This window comes from Prinia subflava, chromosome 2, assembly GCF_021018805.1.
Source record: "Prinia subflava isolate CZ2003 ecotype Zambia chromosome 2, Cam_Psub_1.2, whole genome shotgun sequence".
NCBI lineage: Eukaryota > Metazoa > Chordata > Aves > Passeriformes > Cisticolidae > Prinia > Prinia subflava.
This window is the reverse complement of record NC_086248.1, coordinates 99,039,949-99,064,190: the sequence shown is the minus strand read 5'-3', so window position 1 is coordinate 99,064,190 and position 24,242 is coordinate 99,039,949. Positions and strand designations below refer to the sequence as shown.

The following is a 24,242-nucleotide window of genomic DNA, read 5'->3' as shown; positions in this document are numbered from 1 at the left end:
AGCACCCCAGCTTCATAGAGCAGTCATTCAAAAATCAAATTTTGCCCAGCATTACATGAGATATGGTCCAGCATCTCAGAATTTAGGGGAGATTTTGTACTGACTTACAATGTGCTGGTTCAGGTTCAAAACAAAGACCAGCTGGAGTTTGTAATCATGGTTTCTCCACTTTTGCAGCCTTCAGGGTGCCTCTAGCTCGGGTCCTTGAAGGAGCAGTGTCTGCTTAGTGAGCATGTACCTCCTTGCTTAGCAGAACATTCTGTTTGGTCTTTGGTGATAGTCCTGCAAATACCTCTGTTTTAGTTCCCTGTGTGCTCACAAGAGCTTGTAGATGTGCTTGCAGACCAGACACTGGTGTGCCAAAGCACCCCTTTGACAGCTCTCCAACCACGTGTGGCTCCAGCCAGTCCATCTCTATTACCAAGCAACCTCTCTGTAAACCAGTTATTGTGCCTGTGCTAGCTGTGAGGGATCAGAATTACTGGGCTTATCAGCTGCCCTGTTTGCTGCAGGCTCATAAAGCCAAGTCCTGCCTGAACCTCTGTGGCCTGTGTTCCCATGGAGCCCTGCCAGTCCCTAGAGTCTTCCCCCCTTTGTTCTCCTGGGGATATTCCCCCTTTCCTTCTCATAGGGTTTATCTGCTGCTGCCAGCTCACCTGCCTTTCCCAGCCTGAACTTCTCCAGCTTCTTCTGCCTTCCCGATTAGTGTGCCCTTCTCGACTGGTGATTTGTTTGCTTGATTAACTCTTGAATATTTGTTTGATGTCTTTAGAGTCTTTGATGTTAAGAACTACCAAAGAAATCAGAAGTAAAGCTTTACAGTTTCTCTCTGTTCCTCACCACGCTCGTCCCCTTTCCCTAGTGTTAATCCTGCTATTGACCCTCATTTCTTTTTCAGTTTGTTTCTTCTTTCTCTGATTGTCTTCAGTTTGACACAAATCATATGCACGTCATCATTTTTTCTCACTTGTACCTCGGGGTCATCTTGCCAGCACACGGTCTTGTTTTTATGCAAGCTTTAATTGCTCTCCATTGTGGAGAGAAGAGGAAAACAATTACAGGGTAGTTCTGTTGACAATTAACTTCATGTACCATTACCTACTGCTGGCGGTGTGCTGGAAGATACAATGTCATTTCTTTATTTTAATGAATGCAGGATTACCTTTTCTTTGAAGCTGTTAAGTCAAAGAGAATTTTGCCTCTTGCCACAGTAGCATCAGGGTTAGAGCAACACAAAAACAGCTCTGAACATTTCATATGCAATTTTTAGACTGAAACAGCTTGATATTATTGAAAACATAACCTTTGGCTGTGATCTGAATAAGCCTTGCTTACCTATATCAAAAGAGACAGTTTTTGTAGTGTGTCAGCACCAAGTGCATATCTGAGGGCGTTTTGGGGAAAGATATTTAAGGACAAAAATTAGGGTTCATGCTGGTGAACATTTGAAATGTGAAAGTCCTCCTGAGTACAATAAATGTTCAAAGTGATAATAAAACCTTTTGTGAATAGAAACACTCTAGTAACAAACAGAATTAAATCCAAGGGGCAATTGCACATCAATCCAGACAAATAAAATACCTCCTCAATAGCTGACTTCTGCTGAGGTCAATAGCAGACCAGTCTGCAGAGCTTTAGGCAATCCTACCTTAGGTACTTCATTGGCACACCAGGTTTATAAAACAAATGCACTTGTTATTACCGTGTAAAATACATCCCCCTGAGCTCAGTGGGTCTGTTGCTGGCTCTGGCTGGTACACCTAGACATGGGAAGGTTTCAGTGTAATCTTTCTTGAATCAAATGAGAAGTGGAATGAAAATTAAATCTAATTGCATTAGACAAGGCAAGGCATTAGCAGCCTTTACAAGTAATTAAAGCTTTGGAGTGGAATAAGATAAGAAATTGAATGGTTTGATGTTAACATATGGGATTACTTATTGTGGGTGAGGCACTGCTCTTGGTGGTGTTTAAAAATCCGTAATAAGTGCATGAAAGAAGCAGTAATACCTTGATAACAGTTGTAGCACCGCAGCAAATCCTCACTGCATTTTAACCCTTCTGAGCTTGTTCCACTGCAGCTTCTTCCCCTTTAGAAAATTATTGGCCAAATGTTTCCCAGTCATTCTCAAGTCCTACACAGGCAAATTTAACACAGCAGAAACTGCAGCTAGAAGAAACTTGCCCATGCAAGAGCTGAGTGAGAAATTAATTCAGTAAATTTTGGTTAAAGCCAGATAAAATGCCTTTGGTTATTCATCACTATATATTCTGTCATCTTGCTCAGCCTGAGCATTGTGCAAGCAATGTATTTGTCTCCTGAGGTCAAAGAAAAAGCACAGTGTCGCTCATGCTCACTGTGCATGCAGTCAGGTCTGCTTTAAGCCCGATGGAAAGAGGAGGGAGTGACGGCAGTGAAGAGGTCTTAAATACAAGTTGTGATTTTCAGGAGAGAGGCAGAAACAAGCTGTTTGATATGATGATCTGTTCGTTTACAAAAACTGCTTCTGGCGGAGCTGCGAGGAGCAGGAAAATCTCAGATAAAATCAAAAGCTCAAAATTGTCTTGGTAATGTGGCGGAGTTGTTCAATATCATTAAATTTAAAAATAGCCAAGGGAAATGCATACTAAGGAAGGAAGAGTTAAATGAAGAAGTAGAAAATAGGAACTAACTGGTTAGTCAGCAGTCCTGTCACCCTCTGTTTCTGTTACAGTAACCAAAAATCGGGTCTTTGTGCCTTCTTGAATGAAGAGCTGCCTGAGCAAAAAGATACTTGAGAATTCTCTTCTTTGCTTTCAGCTGAAACCTTTTAAAATAAGGGACCCATGAAGTATATTTAAACCATTATGAAGCCCAGGTAGGTTTATCAAAGTTTTTTTCATTAAATTATAACTCTAGAAGTTTGTACAGAGATTGTTTGTACAGAGAAAAAAAAAAAACAAAAACCCTAACAGTGGAAAGGATGTTTTCGTATTTAGGGCCTTTTTGTCCCTTGGGTACCTCTTTATAGGCGAACTCTTTGTAAAGCAGAATAGCTGGGACAACTATCAAGAAACAGATGTTCTCTGAACACCTACCTACACAAACACCAGTGGCAGAAGAAAAATATGCCACAAGTCAGTTGTTTAATCCAGTCAAAAGATAAGGCAGCAATATAATCATTGAACAGCCTTTCCCATCTGTAAAGCTCAGAAAGCCCACGAGTGACATCTCCTTCTATCAGACTTCTTATGTGAGGAAATGTGACATAGACCCAAGATCACTTGTGAAATTTAGATAATACTGTTTCTTAGCCTGAAAGGAGAAGTACTGTGAGATGTACTGGCACTGAAGTGACAGTGCAAGTATTCTTTAGAAGCCAATAATTTCTCAGGAATATAACAAAATTTGGATGCCATTATTCTTTTTCACTTGGAGTTCAGAAAAAAAGATGGCTCAACCTTGGGTGTGTACCTAGACATCTGAAATGCAACTGCAAGTTTCAGTAAACAGCAAAAGCATGTGTGAATGCTAATGTTTGAAATGACAGGGCATAAGCTTTTTTCTGTTAGGGTGTTGCTTAGATACACGATTATCTGCACAAAAAACATTCTCAAAAAAACATAGGGAAATAAGAATGGAAGCAGCTTTAAAGGATGAAAAAATATGATTGCAACAGAAATCTACGTTTGAAACAGTGCTCACCTAGAACCATCAGCTGCATGGAGACTGTAGGAAGGTCAGAGGAGGTGGCAGTGTCTGGCTTCAGATACTGGACACATCTTAAGAGCGAGAAGGAATTGGTGATTCTTGGCGTCCATGAGCTCCACCATCATTATATCCATGGTTACTGAGACACACTTCATACATTTCTTGGTTATCGTGCTTTTGTTTTCTGTGTATTTTGTAAGAGTTACTCTAAATGCAGGGGTGTTTCCTCTGTCTGATGGTGTTTTGGGAACCCCTGTGTTTGAGGTGATCCTAGGCAGTGAGGTAAGGCAGATGCTTCTTCACACAGCCTGGATGATGAGCAGGGAGATGATAACCCCCTGACAGCTGTTCATGTGAGAGTGTGAGGACCCTAAGCCTGTAGTGCAAAGGGAAGGTTTTTCACAGTAATACAACTTTGTCGAACAACTGTGGAGCGTGTGGGGTATATTTTTCTGTTATTAACACCACCACCATTTCAGAGAAGATTACAGCAAAATGGTTTTCCCCAGCTGTTAGGATGAGAACAGAAGACAGGCCAGAGACAGGACCCTACAATCATCAGGTGTGGAGGCAGCCACGGGAAGCAGCTCTGGGCTAGTTTAGATCAATGTACAAGGAGACAGACTGCCACCAAAAGAAAGAACATCTTGCTCTCATCTCCTTTTTCTGGAAGTCCTCCTTTGTGAGGTGATTTAGGACTAATTTAGGCTACACTAACTCATATTCTTCCTGTTTTAACAAGCCATTAGAGTCCTTTGGCTGTGCCAAGGGGCAGAGTAACTGACAAAACAGGAGGGCGTTTAGCAGCATCTTGCTGAAGATTTGTCCACAAAGGCAGCGTAAAATGAAGAAAATAATTTCAGTCTTGATTTTTATGACTGTAAGCCATAGACCAGCCCCAAGAGTTTAGCAGACAAGAAGATTATATTATTTATAAGAACAATAAAACCTTAAGTATTGAAAGAAAGTTTATGAACAGTATGTTCATAGAGAAGGGGGATTGTCACGCCACAGGACACACCCACCCTTTGCAGTCAATTCAGCAAGAACAGTGCCAGTTTGTAGTTCCTGACTTTCTTTTTATCTGTGTAGTTTGAATTCCTACTCCTGATTTTCATCCTTCTCAGAGCTTTATTCTCTACCATCTCCCTTTAGGAGAAGCTCCCTCTCCCTCATTTGAAACCATGTTCTGTTGCAGTAGGATTAACCAGAAAACTGAACATAAGCTTGCCAAAGATTTTGAGCCTCAAGCCTGTGACTCTCCCCACGTATTCCCTCTTCAGGGAGGCCTGCTTAGCAAGACCTTGGGCCACAGCTACTGCTCAGCTGGCAACACCGGTGGCTTGGCACAAGTCAGTCCCCATTTGCTTGTACAAGGTGTATAAAGAGCAGCTGGCCCCAGCCAGGGAGCCATAAAACTGATTTAGAGACAGTTCTGCTTCTTCCTTGGCTTGGTTCTGTGCCAAAGCAACTTCAGCAGAACTCTTTCTGTATGTATTGGGGTTTGTCTTTAGGATAATGTCATGTAGTAGTGAGCAAGAGTGGACTTGTTTAGTTGGTCTTTGGTGTGCACACAGGCTGCACGCAGAAAGGGCAACATGCAGTACAGCTGAGAAAAAACAGCTTGCCTACTTCTGCTGAGTGATAAGAGCAAGAATACTGCTGCTGGTGGTGAAGCTGAAGCCTCAGCATTTATCTTTGTAAGGGCCATGTATCACTCAAATATACAAAAGTTAGGCCACTTGAGCTGATAAATGTGCCTGCTGAGTACCCACTAGAGACTGAAGATCTTTCTTGGAAAGCTCAGCTGGAAGGTGTCAGCTTGGAAAAACGCACTTGGGAAACCTGCTGTGAGGAGAAGCTAAACATTCATGAGGGGCCAGGTTTTGAGGAGGTTATTCCTCTCTCCTTCCTTGAGGCTTCTTTGGGGTCGCCCCTAGTGCCTTAGACCCCGTCAAGGTGGTAAGAATTGAGGTTTCTGAGATGAAACCTCACCCTTCCTCCTCTCAGTCCAGCATATCCTTCACCCTAAATACATTGCTCTGGGTGTGTCACACATGACAACCTCTCCTTAGGTTGTGGGGTCCCCTCCTCACCCCCTGACATTGCCAGGTGTCAGCCCCACACGGCAGCACCTCTGTGGGTGCATGCAAGTACTCTGTGTCTGGGGTCAGTCTTCACATTCCATCTTCAGGGAATTTCAGGAGACAGGTTTTCCTGCAGCTTCTTATCTCTCAGTTGGCTGCTAATTCTCTTTACAGCAGAAGAGGTCCTTCATCACTCCTCCCTTACAAAATTTCCTCTCCAGAGCACGTGAGTACTCTGTTCAATCGTAGCATCACAGCCACCAGCACCTCTGGTTACCTCCGCAGCGCTTTCCATCACACCACTCTCTTGTAGGAGCCTCTTGCATCATTCCCATGAGGCAGCCCCTCAGGACATCCTACTGCTCTCCTGGGGTGCCTGGGGGAGTTGCAATCCCCTTGCCCACATGCAGAAAGGACCAGGTGCCAGAGAAGCAGGAGAGTCCCAGCACCTCTGCCTGCCCTGCTGCTTCCCTGCTCTGGCATAAGGTGCTCCTGCTCAGCCCTGTCTCCTGACCTCACCCAAGTCACAGCTGACAATAATGTTGGCTTCATCTTTGCCATTCAACTCTACAGAAGAATACTGTTCCCTCTGGATCTCTTTTTGTACCTTTCACAGGCACCTGGTCACCTACCAACTATTTATTACTTCACCTTTTTATTGTTTAATGTAATTGTTTCAAATTTAATCTCATTTTTCCTAAGGGGAGCTTGTCTTCTTTTAGGCTTACAATTCTATTAACTTTTTAAAAAACCATCTTATGTTAAAGAGGAATGAATATGTGTGAATATTTAGCCTGTGTTTTAAAGCATGGCCCACAGAGAAATGCCAAGGGTGATTGCTTCTGGTGTTCACTGATGTAAGGCATCACAGCACTTTGGATAACCAATAACCTGATCACTAGTGAGTGTAAATAGTATAAAATTGGTACTGTAGAAAGCCTATAATAATCACCTGCAGCTCTTTGAAACTCCTTAAAGTTCAATTAATCATCTCCTGGCTCTCTCCTGCCAGTGTGGCTCCTTTTGAGCAGCAGTTGTCTCAAACACCTGACTAATGTTTCACAGGTGGAAGTGAAACAAGGAGCACCAGCAGAGACATAGGCAGTTTTTAGCTCCATTCATTAGGTTTATCATGGTGCTCTTTCCTGGATGAATGGATAGATAGAACAATTACAGAAGTCAGTCCTTATTTGCATGGTCACTCAGTATTTTCTGTGTGGAATATCTGCCCCAGCACATGGGTCACCAAGGACTGCAAGCTTGTGCTTGACACAGGTTAGGCCAGCCCTAAAAATTGCAGTTGTATCTCATTTATTCAGAAATAGCACGAGTCCACCTTAAAGGGTCTTAATTCACACAGATCACTGCTGTTCAGGAGGTGTTTGCAGATAGTAATCTAAATAAGATCAAATGGGATTTTACAGCAACTTTTATATTAAAGGCTTTACAATAGAAAAGCTCTAAAAAAAATTACTGTTTGAGCCCAAAGGGGGATATTTTAATAAAGCGGGTTGAGAAAGATGCTAAAGGGAAAGGTCTTTCATTTGTAGTCTGAAAATGAGGAGCTGCTTGGAAGAACTGACTCGTAGTATTCCCACTCCTTGGGTAAAAGCTCTGGATGCAGCAGTTTTGTCAGCTCCGAGCTGTGACCCTGTATCCAAGGCAACTGTTTCAGGATGTTAGGTGGTAAGGAGCTAGAGAATAAATGAGAGGCAGTTGCAAAATACACAGGTATAACTCTCAGGAGAAATAATGATGAAATGCTAACAGGTGGGAAAGGGTGGAAGGAAGCACCAGAACCCAGGCATGGGATTCAGATTAGGATGTTTGGTTCCTATATATGTGTATAGTATGATTTATGTTAGTCAGTCAAGACCAACCAGGACTATTGGAGAGCTACGAAGTAAAGCAAGTGCAGAAAAGACAGGAAGCAGGACAACATGAAAATTTGGATCCCTTTGTTTCTCTGTCTGTGTTCTGTTACCTCCATCCCTTAGACTTTATGTTGCAAGAACTCCTTTCCCTCGGGAAGCAGCATTCTGATTATAGTTGTTTCTGTTGTTGCTTATCTCTGAGGAACCATTTGTTTAAAAAGTTACTTTCAGCCATTTTAGTTTCTTTTGATTTCCTTAAATGTAACTACATGATGGTTATATATTGGTATAGAGGTGATGCTGCTCTGGTGATCTAAGGGCTGTTTCACTCCAATGTGCTGACCTGCTGTGTGAGTGAAGTCCTATGGCAGAACACCTGCATAAGAAGAACTGGAGTGGCTGGAAGAGGCTGGGACACTTTGTGGCATTTCTTGTGTTGTTTTTGTGTGACTTCCTTGTGTTCAGTTTTTGAAGTGACCAAAACTTTATCTCATCTCTGGGTAAATACATCTTTACTGCAAAACTGTCACCCCCTTTAATCTCAAAATATAGTAAGTTAATTGCCAAAATAATTTGAGTGAAGAGCTCACAAGTACTAAAGCTGCTATTCCTTTCTGTTCTGGCATCAACCATCTCTTACTCATAAGAAAGTGGGTAAAAGAAAAGAAAGCAAGAGCAACAGGAAGCATATGTCACAAGTTTGTCCATCTGTTCTACCTCTTGAATCCATCCCTATCTTAAGTAATTTAAAAATCCAGATGAGCAGAATTGTAACCATAAATCTGTTATGCAAGCCAGGATGAGGGTCTCATTAAATGCCAGCACTTAACCATGAGAGGCTGCTGAAGAGAGGTTTTATCAGCTCATCTCTACTAATTCTCTCTGGGGAGGAGAAATACCAGCCAGCTGAACTTAATGCTGCCATAGAGCTTGTATCTGAAGTGGTGGGGCAGAATTGGCATGAGGGAGGTTCAGATACTGCATCTGAACTACACAAAGTCAACCCCAAGGCACCTGTAAAATACGTCTCAGGGCCATGAAAAACACAAAGCCCTGTTGTGCTTTTCCTTGTACTGTGTTGGAAACAGAGGCGGTTCTGGATGAGCTTCCTTCATCCAGGCATCACGGTGTTCCTAGCCTTGGGCAGGGGCTGAGCTCAGAGATGAGATACAGAACATACCAGGACCAGGATCTCGTGGTTGGGGTGACACCAAGGGAAAGCCTAGCTGGCAGAGGAGAGCCCATGAGTGCTTCCCTCAGCCAGCTGGTGACCTAAGGGATGTGTTTTAGTGGTGGCTTGGCAGTGCTGGGGTAGCGGTTGGACTCAATGGTCTTAAAGGTCTTTTCCAACCTAAATGATTCAGTGTTTGCCTGGCATCATTTTTTGCCTGTTTTATGTATTAGCATTCTCATTGCTGTGATGGGCCCTTTCACCTTTCCTAGCTGCATGCTGAATTTTGGTAGCATTTTGCTTCAGAAAATCTTGATGAAACACACAGCATCAAAAATATAAAACCACCACCTCTCTTGAATGATCACCAGAAAATACTAAGAGGCTGCAGCACATTTACAGCTTGATCCAAACTGTTGCTATCTCTTTTTTTTTTTCCTAATTAATAAATGTGTCTAGCCGTATGTGTGACAAAAGCGCCATTTATTTTGATGGCGATGTTCACATGCTTGCTGTGAAGCACATGTTTAAGTGTTTTGCTGACAAGGCACAGGGGAACAGATGCCTTCTCCATAACAAGTTGGCTGTGTATCCCTAGCTGGCAACCACAACAGGCTCCCCGCTCCTTCTGAGGACCAGGCACTTTTGGATATTCATCATTAAATGAGAAGTCCCCTGCTAGCAGCCAGCCCAGTGCAGAGAACAGGTCCACCCCACAGAGAAGAAGGAGCTGAGAACTTCCCAGAGCCCACGGCAGGCTTTGTGACATCTGCTCAAAGGTGGTCTTGTTAACACTGCAAAATGGAGAGACAGTGGGTCCAGAAAGCAAACGGTAATGACCTCTTTAGTAATATTTTCTTGTAATACTCTGCAAGTTTTTCACTGACTTTTACACAAAATATTTTTTTTACAATGATGCTTTTGATCATAAAATCACAGAATGGTTTGGGTTGGAAGGGACTTGAAAGGTCATCTATTCACGTGGGTAGAGACACCTTTCACTAGATCAGGTTACTCAAATGATGAGGTGTAGGCTGACTTGCTGGCACACAGCTGTTTCTGAGTCTGCCAAATCTGTTGTGAAAGTAGGACCACCTCTTCCTTCATGCATCTTCATGCCACTGAAAAGATACATCTGAGTTTACTTGTCATGAGCATTTACATTCTTCTATCAACCAATGGGAAATTCTCTATCAACAAAGTAGGAAGGGAGCACAGATAAACTACCCAGAAAAATTCAGCCATTGCTAAAATGGATGAATAGATATCAAGCAGCAATCTCATTGTATATATATATTACTCATTATATATAGGCAATATTATCCTGTTGCTCTTTATAAAGGTGTGTCATGGTAATAAACTGGATTTAATTATTTCATTATGCTCTGTAATGATTTCATTATGCTTTATGCTTTTTCTTCACCAACTTCTGTTTATACAGTCTGGTGTTGATATTTACCTCCTTGAATATGTTACTTGCTCAGTATTTTAGTGGAACAATACAGCAAGGAAATTTCAGAATGTGAGATTTTTACGAAACTTTAATTTAGATTAGGTAGGTTATATATTAGGGACGGAAGCAATCACGTCAATCCTGTCAATATGTTTTTCACCTGAGCCACCAAGTGTTTTTACAGGAAGGAATAGCAGAAGAAAGCCAATACATGCAGAACTGAGTTTCAGAAGAATCTTCTTGAGACAGGATGTGAAATATATGTAATTTTTTTTCATAACTGGTATCAGCAAACAACATGGAGTAAACTTACTGTATTTATTTGCATGCAAATTTAAGTTCACTTTTGCTGTTATTTAACCATATGTTAGCTACAAGGCATTGCTGCTTACTTATAAAACTTTGTGTATGAGTAATGTTATAATAATAAATAACATTACAATAAGTAATTCGTATAAAGAAGAGTTGAATTAATATTGTTGCTGGATCTTCCCAGAGATTGTATACTCTGATTTTTCTATTCAACTGTGAAGCAATGTTTTTCCCTGCTGTAATTTTCCATCTGCAAGTTCTCAATGCCCCCGGTCTGCCAGGCAGCTCTGTGGCGTGATGGCTTTTCCTTCCCTCTGTGATGATACCAGGTGGGCTAGTCACAGCTGGGATTTGGAAAAGACTTAAAAGTGCTGTTATTTTTAAAACAATATTCGATATTTGCGAGGTGGGGGTTTTTTTCCTGTTATACAACCTGAAAACTTCCGTCTTCTCAGTGGGGATGGTATAATCAGGCCCCCATAACAAAAATGTTACACCGGGTTACAGCTTGTAAGAGAACCTAAACTTTGCATCAGGTCGTGATGGCTGACACACGTGGGAGCAGGGAGATGACCTCTTCCCCTCATCCCACCTTGAAAAGGTTTGGGTTCAGTAAGCCTTCCACTTGCATATTGAGTGGTGTTGCTCTGTTAATATAGATACTAATCCTTTCATCTTGCAAGGATTTTTTGCTCACTTTTGAGTTTCAGTCATCTCATTGAACTTGTAGTGCCTTCCTCCTTCTTTACCAAACCAGATTTTATGTTGGCCTAAGCTGACTTAAGGCATCTTTTGTCCAGTGAGATGGGAGCTTTGTTAAGGTGCATGTACCCTGAGCTTACTCACTAAAACCTTTATCTCCACACCGTAGGTTTTGGAATGACCACACCAGCAACCGTGGCTGGAAAGGTGTTCCTCATCGTTTATGGCCTTTTTGGGTGTGCCGGGACCATCCTCTTCTTCAACCTCTTCTTGGAGCGCATCATCTCCCTCCTGGCATTTATCATGAAGGCGTGCTACGAGAGACAGCTGCGAAGAAGTGGTCTCCTACCTCCCAACTTCCGAAGGGGCCCCGCTGTGTCCGGGGTGGGCAGCCTCGTGGGCTGGAAGCCGTCTGTTTACCACGTGATGCTGATCCTGGGAATTTTTGCTATTGCCCTTTCCTGCTGCGCCTCCGCCATGTACACGGCAGTGGAAGGATGGAACTATGTTGACTCCTTGTATTATTGCTTTGTCACCTTCAGCACCATCGGCTTTGGAGATTTGGTAAGCAACCAGAAGGCTGCATACCAGCATCAGGGATTATACAGATTCGGGAACTTCATATTTATATTAATGGGGGTATGTTGCATATACTCCCTTTTTAATGTCATCTCAATCGTAATCAAACAAATTTTGAACTGGGTGTTGAAAAAATTCGAATGCAGATGTTGCCCAAAGTGCCATAAATCCAGTACCCGCCTCAGCCGTCGCAACGCCATCACCCCAGGAGCCCGCCTGCGCCGCCACAACGTCGCCATGGACGCTGACGGACAGTACGACAGTGACACGGAGGGCAGGAGGCTCTCTGGAGAGATGATCTCCATGAGGGAGCTCACGGCGTCCAATAAAGTCTCCCTGGCCATTTTGCAGAAGCAGTTGTCCGAGACAGCCAACGGCTACCCGAGGAATGTCTCTATCAATACGAGACAGAACGGTTTCTCTGCGGGGGTGGGGGCTCTGGCCATCATGAACAACCGCTTGGCAGAAACAAGTGATTCTAGGTAGAGTTTTTGGAATTCCTTTTGTTTCTTAAATAAAAATAAAATGGCGGTTAGGGTGGAATTACCGCTGTAAGCTACTGGAAAGTTTTACATTTCAGAGACAGCCTTGGTATTCATTGGGTGTTCAGCGTTTTACTTTCTGGGGGTTTTATAAGTTTTCTCTAATATGCAGTGAGATCTTTACCATTATGTTACAATTTTCCCCTAAGGGAGTTTTAAATGAGACTTGGATGTCTTTGATGCAGAATCTGGCGCAATCATAGAGGGATGATGCGCACGGTTAGGATGGTGTCAAAACCAACATGTTCTTCAGAACAGAGCCTGAACCCAAACTCTGTGTTAAAAGGCATAAAGCGGGCAAGTTGGGCTCCAGATTCAAACATGGGGTTGGTAAGTTTTGGCTAACCAGTATGTCACAGTTTGCTGAAGTCTGGATCTGGTCCTGAGCCTTGTACTCAATGCTCTTCAGCACTCCTCGTAGCAGGCCTCTCTATGACATACACGTAGGTGACCATCGTCACACCAGCTTTAGGGTGACTGTGCTTCACTCCAGTAATCCCACTGACTTCAGTGGCAGAGGATGGAGTGGGCTGAACTCCCCTCCTACAAATGATTAGCCAGGCTTGTCTGAAAGCCCACCTGCCACCTAAGTCTTGAAAGTCAGGGGATTATCAAGGACCATGTTGAAGTGTGCAAAACTGTTCCTGCCTACTGAATAACAGAAAACAGGCAATTGTCATCTTCAGAACTGACTTGGTTTAGTGTAAGAGAGTCTGGTATGCACCTCTGGGGTCAAATGTTTTCATCACTACAAAAATGCTTACTTTGTTACTTTCTCATTGAAATAAGTCACTAAAATGAATGTGGGCTCTCTATTGTTGTAATTTTGCATCTTTTACTTCTGCAGTATTATTGCAGAGATTCATGCAAATCATTTCCTTGCAGTTCTTTGAGGGTCCCAACCCTATACTTGTTTCCCACAAATCTGACTGTGCAGGTTGTACAGAGGAGCATTGCTTTGGAGTTCCCTCAGGAGCTGACTTCCCCCAAAATGTTGATACCAAGTATAAATTGGCCTTTGGCTGTTGCTGCTACCATCTTAAGCCATATTTACCTTGTGCTAGCCCAAACCAATGAAGAGCCAAAAGCAAACCTGGTCTAGAGTGTGTAGTTTAGCATGATAAGTGGATGCAGATGATTTGCTGCAAACTTCTTTCAAAAATACATGCACAGCTCTGGATCATTTTTCTAAATTCTCTCTACTACACTGTGTGGATAATAAAAAGGCTTCTGCTGATTCCAAGCAAGAAACAAAACTTAAGCTTATATTTTGAGAAGCCTTCTACTGGAAACTTACTGTAAAATTGTAGGCAAGACCGTGTGTAGTAGGTTGGTCACTGAATAAGTTGAACAAGCTGATGAACACAAACTAGGAATATTAGAAATGTTTGAAAATATTTCCATGAAGTTTTATATAAATATTTTACTCTATTTACTTACTTCATTTTGCATGGGTTTGGAGTAGCCATCATTTTTGCTTTCCTTTAAATTTGTAGCAGTGCAAAATGTTTTGGAATTTAAGCTTGGAAAACCAACTTTAAATCTGAGGCTTTGCACACCTGAGCCTGCCAGCTGAATTATGGCGGTGAATGTATTTTTTCCTAACAAAAAGAAATCAGAGCTGCAGATAAACCATCACACATGGGTCTGTATCACACTGTAAATGTCACAGCTTTTATCAAGATGTGTTTGGCCAGAAAAAAAGCAGTGATGATTGTAATGTATTTCCAGCTGGCACAGACTCACACTTAAGATCTGTGGTATGGGTGGAGCAGCATTCATGAGGCAGGAGCTGTCTTGGTGGTAGAGATTCAAGGTCCTCTGTCAGAGTGCCTTCCTGTCTGAGCACTCATCCTCTTTAAGGAGGCAGCAGGAGGTGTTTGTTGCTCCTTTGGAAGCCCACTGAAGGATAAACTTAGGCAGGACGTACAGGGACAGGTCATGGTCTGGAAAAGACTCTGACTGCTGGAAGACCCAGTTCAGGCAGGTGCCTTCCAGAGATGCAAGGGAAACAGCACAGGCAGGGAACCAAAAGAATGAAAACTTGGTATTTCCCCTTGGGATTACCCCCACAGGTAAATCTCCTACTGTGATGATTTATGTGTTTGTTTATTAAAAGTGTGAACGGGACACTGCTCTTTCTTTGCAGCCCGACCTCTCTTAGGGTTGTATCTTGGTGCATTTGTCATCATGGGGACTATTACTCATTAGAACTATTACATAAATCAGGGCAGACAGGCCCTGTCCTGGAGGACTTTGGAGCTTGAACAGATAGGGCCACAAGCCGCAGCAGAATTACCCGTTTATTATTTCGCTCATAAAAACATGTTCAAATGTATCAACATTCTGTGAGCTCAAGAACTCTTATTTTGATGGTAACAAATTGGCAAATTAAGGGGTTTTTCTTCAGTGAGTTGTTTCCAAAGATAAATATTATAACTATGATTAGGATCCTCTTTAAACTGTAAATTTGTGATTTTTTTTCAAACTATTTACTCCAGCCTGGGAAATATACTGAAGTAAAATGAAGTTGTACATATCTCCTCTGTACTTTTTCTGAGTTCAGGCGAAGGCAGACACACAGCCTGCTGTAACATCATGGAAACGTTGCCAAGTCTTTCTGGTATCATTAGTCACAGGGGTGCCTTTGCAGGGCCCTTTGCAGTTCCTGTTAACTGCAGAGGAAGCTAGACCAGCTCCTAGAGCTGGGCATCTCAAGGGATTTGGGCATCAGATTTCTGCTCTGTTCACTTAGATCTGATGTTTACTTACACCCAAGATCCTTGATAATCTCCATTCTGCTTCTCTTTGGCTTCAGAGGCATAGAAAGTGCATGCCCAGTTATTTACCCATGGCCCTGTTGCTTGCAGGTCACATATCCCCAGCAGCTAACATAAGTCAACCACAGGGACCACCAGGTCATATCTAAGTCCTGTAAAAATCCCCAAACCCATCTGGCTCAGCAAAGCTCATTTTATAAGAGTGTCAGAGCACAGTTACTGACCTGGGTCTCCCTGGGAAGCATCTGCTGAAGGGTGCTCTTACAGTTCCCTCATATTCAGTAGCAGAAGTATTTTTGAAGGATGCATGGAAACCAGGCTCCAGATCTCCACCCTTCAGCCTGCCAGCCCTACCTGGGCACCCATCACCCTTGTGCATGAGAGCACAAGCCAAGAGGACATAGGAGATTTGAGAGCAGTCTTTCCTAGTCCCTTGTGCTCTTTAACTTTTTTTTTAATGACAACTCCTCTGCAAACTTGCCAGGCTTGGGCACCTAACTCCTCTTTTACTGAGTGTGGTCCAGCTGGGATTCCCCAGGGCAGCCTGCTCTGTTCGTGAATTAACCCCCAAACATGCACCAGTTGCACCAAGTGCAATTCCTCCCAGTATTTCATTTTCACAGACAAAGCAGATACCAGCAATACCTGGACACAGACTGAAGCACAAGAAATCAGAATGAAACAGGAGGAACAGAGTGGGAAAGTGAAAGCACACTGCACTAGATTGCACTTTCTTTTCAGGTAACTTGGAAGTTATATTACGTTCTTGAAATGGGGGTGTTTATTGCCAATTTAATTATGGATAGCCTTGAAAGAATACAGTTGACTTAGGTTTTAGAAGTTCATCTTCCCTGATACAGCCTCCTCTGCACCACCCTGTGGAACAGCAGCAGTAACTCTTCACTGACACAGACCAAGACATCTGAGCTGCCTGCTGACCCTTCAGGCAGCACAGACCTGAGCTCAGACCCTGTCCTCCAGATTGGTCTTTCACTGCCTGAGCCCAGGGAAGAGCAGCAGAAAGCTGCAGGAATTAGGACTTCTCTGTGAGCTGGCCCCTAGTGAGAACAGCAATGGCATGAGTGTGAGCTGCATGGGCAAAGGAGAGTGCCTGGCACCTGCACTAATACCTTGCAGATTAAAATTAAAACTTAGGTGAAAATTAATGAGCAACAATGACCAAATTCAAGTGACATCTTCTCTTAACCCCAGAGGGGTTAACCCTGCAGAACAGTCACAAGGAATAATTTCTTGTGAAACCTGAAGCATTTGGCGAGTCTTGACCTCTCGGGGTCTGTCTTCCCTGTGTATGTCTTGGACAAAGTTTGGAGTCACACCAAGATGTCATCTGGTTCTCACTGGTTTCTTCCCATCTGCAAACACAGTTCTCATTTTGAAACAGTTCAAATGGCTCATTGTTTCCTTGCAGTGCAAAGGGTGTCCTTCGGGCCGTGTAGATGTTCAGAGCAATCTCAGTGACCTCGGCCGCAGACAGCAGTGTCCGAGGGACAGGGCTGCACTCTGCCTCCCTGCAGAAGCAACATTGCACAGCAGTGCATACAAAGGTTCTTCAGGAGTCACCAGTGCTGACTGCAGCCAGAATTACTGGTGGAAGCCAGGAATGCCACTGGAGCTGTCTGGGACTGCCCTGTGCCATGCGCAGGTTACCCAGAAATGCCCCTGTAGCTGTAGTGCTGCTGTCCCAGCACAGCTTCAGCCCTGGCCCTCAGTCTTTTCTCCTCCCCAGCTTTCTGTGGGTGAAAATTTGAGTATATTACGACCATTTGCCCATATTTCAGTCATGCCTTGCTGCTGAAAGACTTCAGTAGCAGTGAAGGTCATGCAGCGAGGCATGTGGGCACAGTATAAACCTGATTGCCTGTGTGGGATGAATTTATGACTATAGAAATTAGCTGTAGCAATGAGACCATTCTCACATTTTAGTATTTTTCTAGCCTTTAACTTGAAAAATATTCAGTGGCAAATCATTGCAGTGAATGTTCAGAGCTAATCTCAACAAAATCATACTCTGCTGATTGCTAGCCTAGCAAATCTGTGGGTATGGCTGCTGCTCTAATTGGATTACTAATGTGCCTTTCCAAACCAACACACGTCTGCAGTGTTACATTTAAATAGTACAATAAATGCTGTGTTACATAATAAATTCAATTAGGAAAAATTACTACTTGACTCACACAAAATAACTAACTAAGGGTGCATTGCACATTGTACAACTAATATGCAATTTTTTTTTTTTTTTTGTGAATATGTCCGTATTGGAGCTCAAATTATGCTTTCATGAATGCTAGGAAAAGAGAAGCACTCCATGGTGGCAAATAAAGGAAAGCATGGACAATTCCACTGAGATTTTTCACAAAGGCTATGCATGTTAGCACATACACAGTAAGTGGTTCATTATGCATTAGAAATGTGTTCTGTAGCAATGGCACTGAGGAAGGACTACCTTCATTTACATGGCCACAGTCTGAATGCAGCTACCAATAAACACATACCTTTTTTCTTTCTCCCTTTGTTTGCTGTATGGGTAACATCCACCTTTTACTTACAATATCTCTTTAAACCCTCAAAAAAGAAATGCAATTGCCCTACATTTTGCATAGGCAAAAAGAGGTCTAAGCTCAAATCCAAACTTTCAACTTTAAGGATCCAGAGTGATGTAGTTTAGCTTCGAAGTGAGGCTGCAGATGTGCAGCCTTCAAATGTTTTGTGTTTCATCCTTCCCTGGAAAGAATGAGGGAGTAAACACAGATACAGTTGATTGCAGATTACCCAAAAGAGCCTGGCGATTTAGCATGAGGGGAAAAAATGCAGCAAGTGTGCTGTTATTGAGGAATGAAGAGCATGGGGAAAGGGAGACGCTTAGAAGTGTTCTCAGCAAATCCAGCAGAAAACCAAAGAGTTGCTTTGCATTCGCTCGTGCGTTTATTCCTCGTGACACAACGCTGTGACACTGGCACCCCCCCCAAGGATCTCCTGTGGCATCGTGGGCTCAGCTACCTCATCTGCAACGTGGAGAGAGGTATTTTGTGAGACATGGGGGGGAAAAGGGACCACACACAGTCACCCTCTTCATTCAGCGCTGATTTTAGGAAGTCAATTGCCCAGCTTTTATTGGGAAAGCAGCCATGCTGGTCCCTTACAGTGATGATCAGAGTTTTAGGTGTATCAGAGGTGCAGATTCCCCTGCCTCCAAGTCCCCCTAGTCCCAGGGCCATGTCATGCCCAGGTGTGTCCCAGCCAGCTCCCAAGCCCAGACTTGGGGTGAGGATGTAGCTGGGTTTGGAAGTGTGTAACATCCCAACATCCCATCATCAGCATCACAAGTGTTTTCTGGATCAGACCTTCAGCAAGTGATGCTTTTTCCCCATATTCCTTTTCTACTTTGCAGACTGTAACAGTACTTTTTAAAGCCAGTGAGTCAATGCAAAATTAATGCTTTTATAATAGTATACATAAACAACATGAAAAAATTACTAGTATTTCTGACAATGTGCAAACCAAACACCAGGTTTTCTCAATGGGTATAATTTCCTATTCCATGCAAGTAAAATGATGTCCAGGAAATATTTGCACATAGTAACATCCATGGGCTGCACAGGCAGTGCAAGAATTCAGTTCCAGTTTTATTGTAAAACCTCAGTGTCTGAAAGCACAATATCTGAAAAATGGTTTGGGGATTGATTGTGGGTTTTTTGTGTGTGTGTAAACATTATTTACAAAAATAAAAATGGTATAATTCAACATATACAAACCCATTTTTAGCTCACTAGAATACTACTTTGTTGGATATTCTCAGCAAAAATATTTGTTCCAATTTTCCAGCCAATTTAAATTACTTGAGTTTCCAAATAATCTGTTGAAAAGTATACCTGTTTATTTTGTTTCTTTCTGAAAGGGCACAGCTTGGTAGATATCTTTAGCTGAGCTAGCATTGCTGTCTCCTACTACAAACCTCAAAATTTTCCTTCTGCAGCTAATTCCCCTGGTTTCGGTATTTGTTCATTTCTGCATTGAATTCTAGAAGGAATGACCAGTTCTGTGCTGTTTTCTGGTTGGTATCACTTCCCTTTTTGCATTGATTGCAAATAGTTGAAATATTAACACCAGCAAATGTTCCCAGACACACCAAAATTACTCACTTTCCTGAACGTTTTTCTTTCTTAAATTGTTTTGTAAAATCTGATTGTAAATTACATCATGGTTGGAATTAGCAAACTGAATATTTTTTCTATCAACAGAGTTGCTTGACGTGAGTTCTGTGAAGGATGCTAATGATCTAGTTTTGTGTAAAAAGACCTGCCTATTTAATTTCCCCATTTTATCTAATTTGTTTCAAATTCTGAAAGTCAGAAGTATGTGAGTCCCATTTAGAAAATGCCTTATGCTGTACATTTGCTCCTGTGAATAGAGCTTTTAGAGGGACTGAAACTGAGCCTGCCTGATTGCTGCAAAGAGAATTGCATGTATAAACCTTCAAAACATGAATATTTGTACCTGTTTGGCCATTGCAAACCAAGGACATGCTAATAGAATTCCAATTCAAGCAAAGAAACATAAATCACACTGGCTGCTAACCACTTCTATCAAAAAGGCCACACAGCTACAGGGCCAAGGGTGATGGATGGGCTCCTGATACACCACGTTATTTTGGAGTTTGGTTTGGTGGCTGGGAGCTGGCACTGGAGTGGTTAAAGCAGCTTGGCTGGGTGGATCCAGGCAGTTCCCTTTGCTGAGCCTCAGGAGATGTTTGCCAGTCCTAAAAAGGTAAAAAAGATAATGGACATAACATTGAGCCTCTCTGGAGAAGCACAGCAAAGTGCTGTAGCCTGTGCTGGGCTGTTTCTGGCCAGCTCTGAGCCCTTGGTTGTTCCTGAAACTGGAGTGTTTGGGACACAGGTGCAGCTGTCTGGGAAAGCAACAATCCTCCTGTGATCCTTCTTTCCTCATAAAATGGATGCAGAGATTTGTTTAGACTTTCCATATGATGACAGCATATATAAATATTACAAGAGGAATCAATTACTGAGTCTGGCTATATTTGCTAAGACATCTTTATCAGTAAAAATGAGAAAAACTGTCTTACCAGTACAGTGAATCAACAAAAGTAAGTGGTGTTCTGAACAGAAAGTAAGGTGCTAAAATATACAATTGGACCCCAAAGCTCAGGCATGTGTCACAAAATTATCATTCTTTTCCAGTGCTCAAAGCACCTGCAGCTTTTGGGGAAAAGCCTAGGTTTCTGCCAGAGGCAGGGCAGGCAAGGCTTATATTTTCTTTATCTGTAAGAAATCAAAATATATCTGAGGACATGCCTTGGACTGCATAGCGCTCCATCCCCTAATTTAAGCATGCCCCTGGACCATGAATACTGGCAGCAGAAATGGACAAAATGGCTCTGCCTTGGGGTGTCTGGTGTTTGGAGAGCAGCTGAATGTCATGGCAAAGCACAGCTGCCTCCTTCAGCCAAGCTCCCGCCAGGGTGGGATCCATCCCACTGCCAGCCCCTGGCCTGCAGCCAGGGATTGTACTGCCAGGAGAGTGGTGCAAATCATCAGCAATGTGCTCTTATCCCTGCCTTCTTAATGGGCTAAAAACAGTGGAAAACAGAGAGATCATTTTCTATTTTAATGATCAAAAGAGTGTTGCCCATTATTCACAGCCTACACACAAGATGTTATGATTTTTCTCCAGTTTTCCTGCACTGATCATTCAGTCCATTTGGCAGCTGACCTTCAAGTTGTCATGGTTTTTTTTTAAAAAGGGAGGGGAAAGCCCCAAACAGAAGACTAAAACACCCATTATCAGCATTTCAGACAAGCAAAATAATGTGGTAAGGATCTCACATGCAAAAGCTGTGAGCAGAGCTGCCTCTGCAGCAGTTAGATGTTTCATGGCAGTGGGAGAAGTTTGGGCTCAGGAGAGCATCAGCTGGATGTTTGAGGTGCTGGACATTGCCCTGCAAACAGCTGCAGCACCAAAATGGCACTTTTTGAGCAAATTTCTGCAGCTGTTTCTGCCCTGTTAGGGACATTTCACATCCCTGCTACTGAAATCAGAGGATGGCACCAAGTGTTACACAAGAAATTTACTGTCATTGGTGCATATGGGCATTAGCCAGGGGCATATTTAATAACCAAGAGAAATTTCAGCTGGGTGTTGGTCAGAAAAAAGGACATTTTGCCATCCAGAAAAAGCTGCAGCAGGTCCCAGTGCCTGACATCACACAACATACTCCCAAAGAGTTGAGCCACACAGGGATTACCTAAACAAGGCAAAAGAGATGGTAGGGTCTAAGAAGCAAATGTACCTGTGGCTTGAATCTGGAGTAACTTGGTTGAATTGCAGGTAGTAAATAGCCTAATTAAATAGATGTAATGACTTAAATGCCTGCTAGAAATCAAAAGGAGATGCATGTGTTTTTCCATCACAGTTTTGATTGTGTTTACCAAGAGGTAAAATGAAGAAACCTAAGTTCCTGTAAATCGTTGATTGGAAAACATAGATTTTTACTCTCTTTCAGATAATGCTTCCTTGCAAAACAATAAACTGGAATAGATTTCAAGATTGAAATCTGTTTAAACAAGAGGCAGTTTTCAAAATGCTTTAATCCTGGGTTGACAGGAACTTAACCTCCAACTCATACCATAATTGTGAGTGCTCTTGGCAAATCAGTCCCACTTTTGATGTCAGCTCAGGATTTTTCCACTGTAAGATCTTTGAATGAAGAGGACTAAAAGCCATATACAAAGCCAGTCAAACACAGATCACATTTCTACTGGTTCATTATATACAGTTTGCAAACAAAAATGGGTATTTTGGGCTCGGCACCCCTTCATTCACAGAAACATGGTTATGGATCCAGGAGGCAGAGACAGCTGAGGTGCAGCTGCTTTGCAGAGCAGTGCAGAGGCATTGGCAGAGGATGTGTAGAGCTGGTGGTTAAGGAGACAGTGGAAAAACCCACTGGTGGTGTCCAGGGAACATTCTGTGTGTTTTTAATGCTGTGAAACATGATCGAGTATGAATTCTCTACATCTGGGAGGATGTCAAATTCCAGGTGACGTTTGGAATGTTGCAATTAAGCTACTACAAAGACTTTTGAAATAAACAGGAGAAAAAATGTTGCCTGGGATGTGTATGTGAGTACTCTTGTCTTTTCTTCTGAGCACGGAGAGTGGGAGGTGAGGCAGAAGCACTCCCTGGGTTAGAGACCCCCTTGGAAATGTATGGAGACCTCAGAGCCGTGTGTGGAGAGCCCATGACTCCCCAGGTGCTGGGTGAAGTGTGTATGGTGGAGCAGAGGCAGGTGAGACAGCAGCTGGAGGGATGTGCTTCCAATGTACCCGATGGTCATCTGGTAAATTCTGCAGCTGAGTGATCCTTTGCTTTGCAGTGAAATCGAGAGCAGATGGAAACTGTTTGCTCTGTAAACAGTTACAGGGAACTCCTGATACATCCCCTCTCCACAGCTTCCATTCAAATCAATAGAAGCCATCTGTCCAAGGTATTAAGATAAATCTCGGGAATTTTGATATTGACTAGAAGGGCACTTAAAAGATCAATCACACTGCGAGCAGAGAAATGTCACTGCACCAAACGTGGAGGCTTGCTAATCTTGTCAGATAACATGGACCCAGAGGGCAAACCTTGCTGGTTTATAAGCACAGGCAAAGCCCTATTGCTCTCCTCATCTCCTCAGCTAAATAAAACAAGACCCAGCAAGAGCTGGTGCTGGGCATGGGCTGTGGATGGCACCTGCTGCTGCAAAGTCCAGCCAGACACAAAACCTGTGAGAGCTGGTGTGACAGCCCCTGCCTGCCAAAACACACAGAACTTATTTTACTGGCACAAAAGGATAAGGATGGAAGAGTTGCAGCCACCAAAAGTTATGCTGGGCCCAGCAGTGGAGAGGGCTGTTTAGCACTCATTTCACTGATATTGGATGTCCCCAAAATTGCTATGCTGGGAGTACAATTCCCTTGGGGTTTATTCAAGATCTCCCATGCTTCAAAGAAGTTAAGATTTTCAAACTGTTTCAAATTCTTCACAATTCCAGCCATAAATTTCTCCATCATAGAGTGTGGTGAAAAATATCACTAATCTTGTAGATATTAATAATTAAAGAAAAATCATAAAAAACTTTTTTTGATTTTAATAATTCCCCTTTTAATACCACTATATTTTATGTTTGTGTTCGAGTGCCTTCCTGATTTGCAAATATAGCCCTAAGGAGCCACCATCTACCCCAGCTCATTTCCTAATGAGAAAAAGGAATTCACTGAGCTCTGCTCTCCAAGAAGGCAACAAAGCAAATGAGTGGAAAACTCAGCTGGATGAGCAGCACCAGCAGCTCCTACAGCCACTCATGAGGTCTCTCAAGTGGCTTGTCCTGATGTAGGCAGAAGGCCACTGTGAAATCATCCAGTCTGGGTGCCTATCAGGAGGTGCAGGAAGGCAGCAAGTTCAGTGGGAGATGATTTCCCTTGTTTCTGCTGCTGGTGGGAAGCTCATTCATGCTGCCCTCAGGTAAGCCTGGGTTGGCTTGCTCAGACACTTGGTGACCCCTCCAGCAGTGGATACAGGGCTGCCAGTGCCCAGCCATGACATGCACCTGTCTCCAAAACCCTCTCCAGTGGCAGGAATGCAAAAATAGCCCTGAATCCAATTTATTACAGCAGGATCCAGCCCTCACACAAGGGCTGTGTTTATATTTACATTATGGGGATGATGGGGCTGCCTCGGGTTCCAAAATGCGTCGCAGGGATTTTATCCCATGCTCATACCAGTACTGGCTCGGTGTCCAGGCTGCCTGCTGGCGTGTCACTGCTGTGCTACACTGGCTTCCCTCCTGTCCTGCATCCCCCACAGTGGGCACAGGTGCATGTCTGGCACTCCCATCCTGTTCTCAGCTCACTGAGACGTGGAAGGAGACGCTGCCCTAATTTTGAAGGAAGTGAACGTGCCGGACAGAGCCCTGCATGGGGCTGGTGTTTGAGGGATGAGGCAATCACAGGTGGTTCATTCATGCGCTG

General features: G+C 43.1%; 1 protein-coding gene across 1 annotated transcript in view; it reads left to right on the top strand.

The window, feature by feature from the left end:
• Positions 1-22,332, top strand: part of KCNK12 (potassium two pore domain channel subfamily K member 12) — a 28,585-nt gene extending 6,253 nt beyond the window's left edge. Inside the window, exon 2 of the mRNA XM_063391192.1 lies at positions 11,458-22,332. Coding sequence (XP_063247262.1) covers positions 11,458-12,353 — 896 coding nt within the window. The 3' untranslated portion in view covers positions 12,354-22,332. The remainder of the gene's footprint in view (positions 1-11,457) is intronic.
• The last annotated feature ends 1,910 nt before the right edge of the window (positions 22,333-24,242 follow it).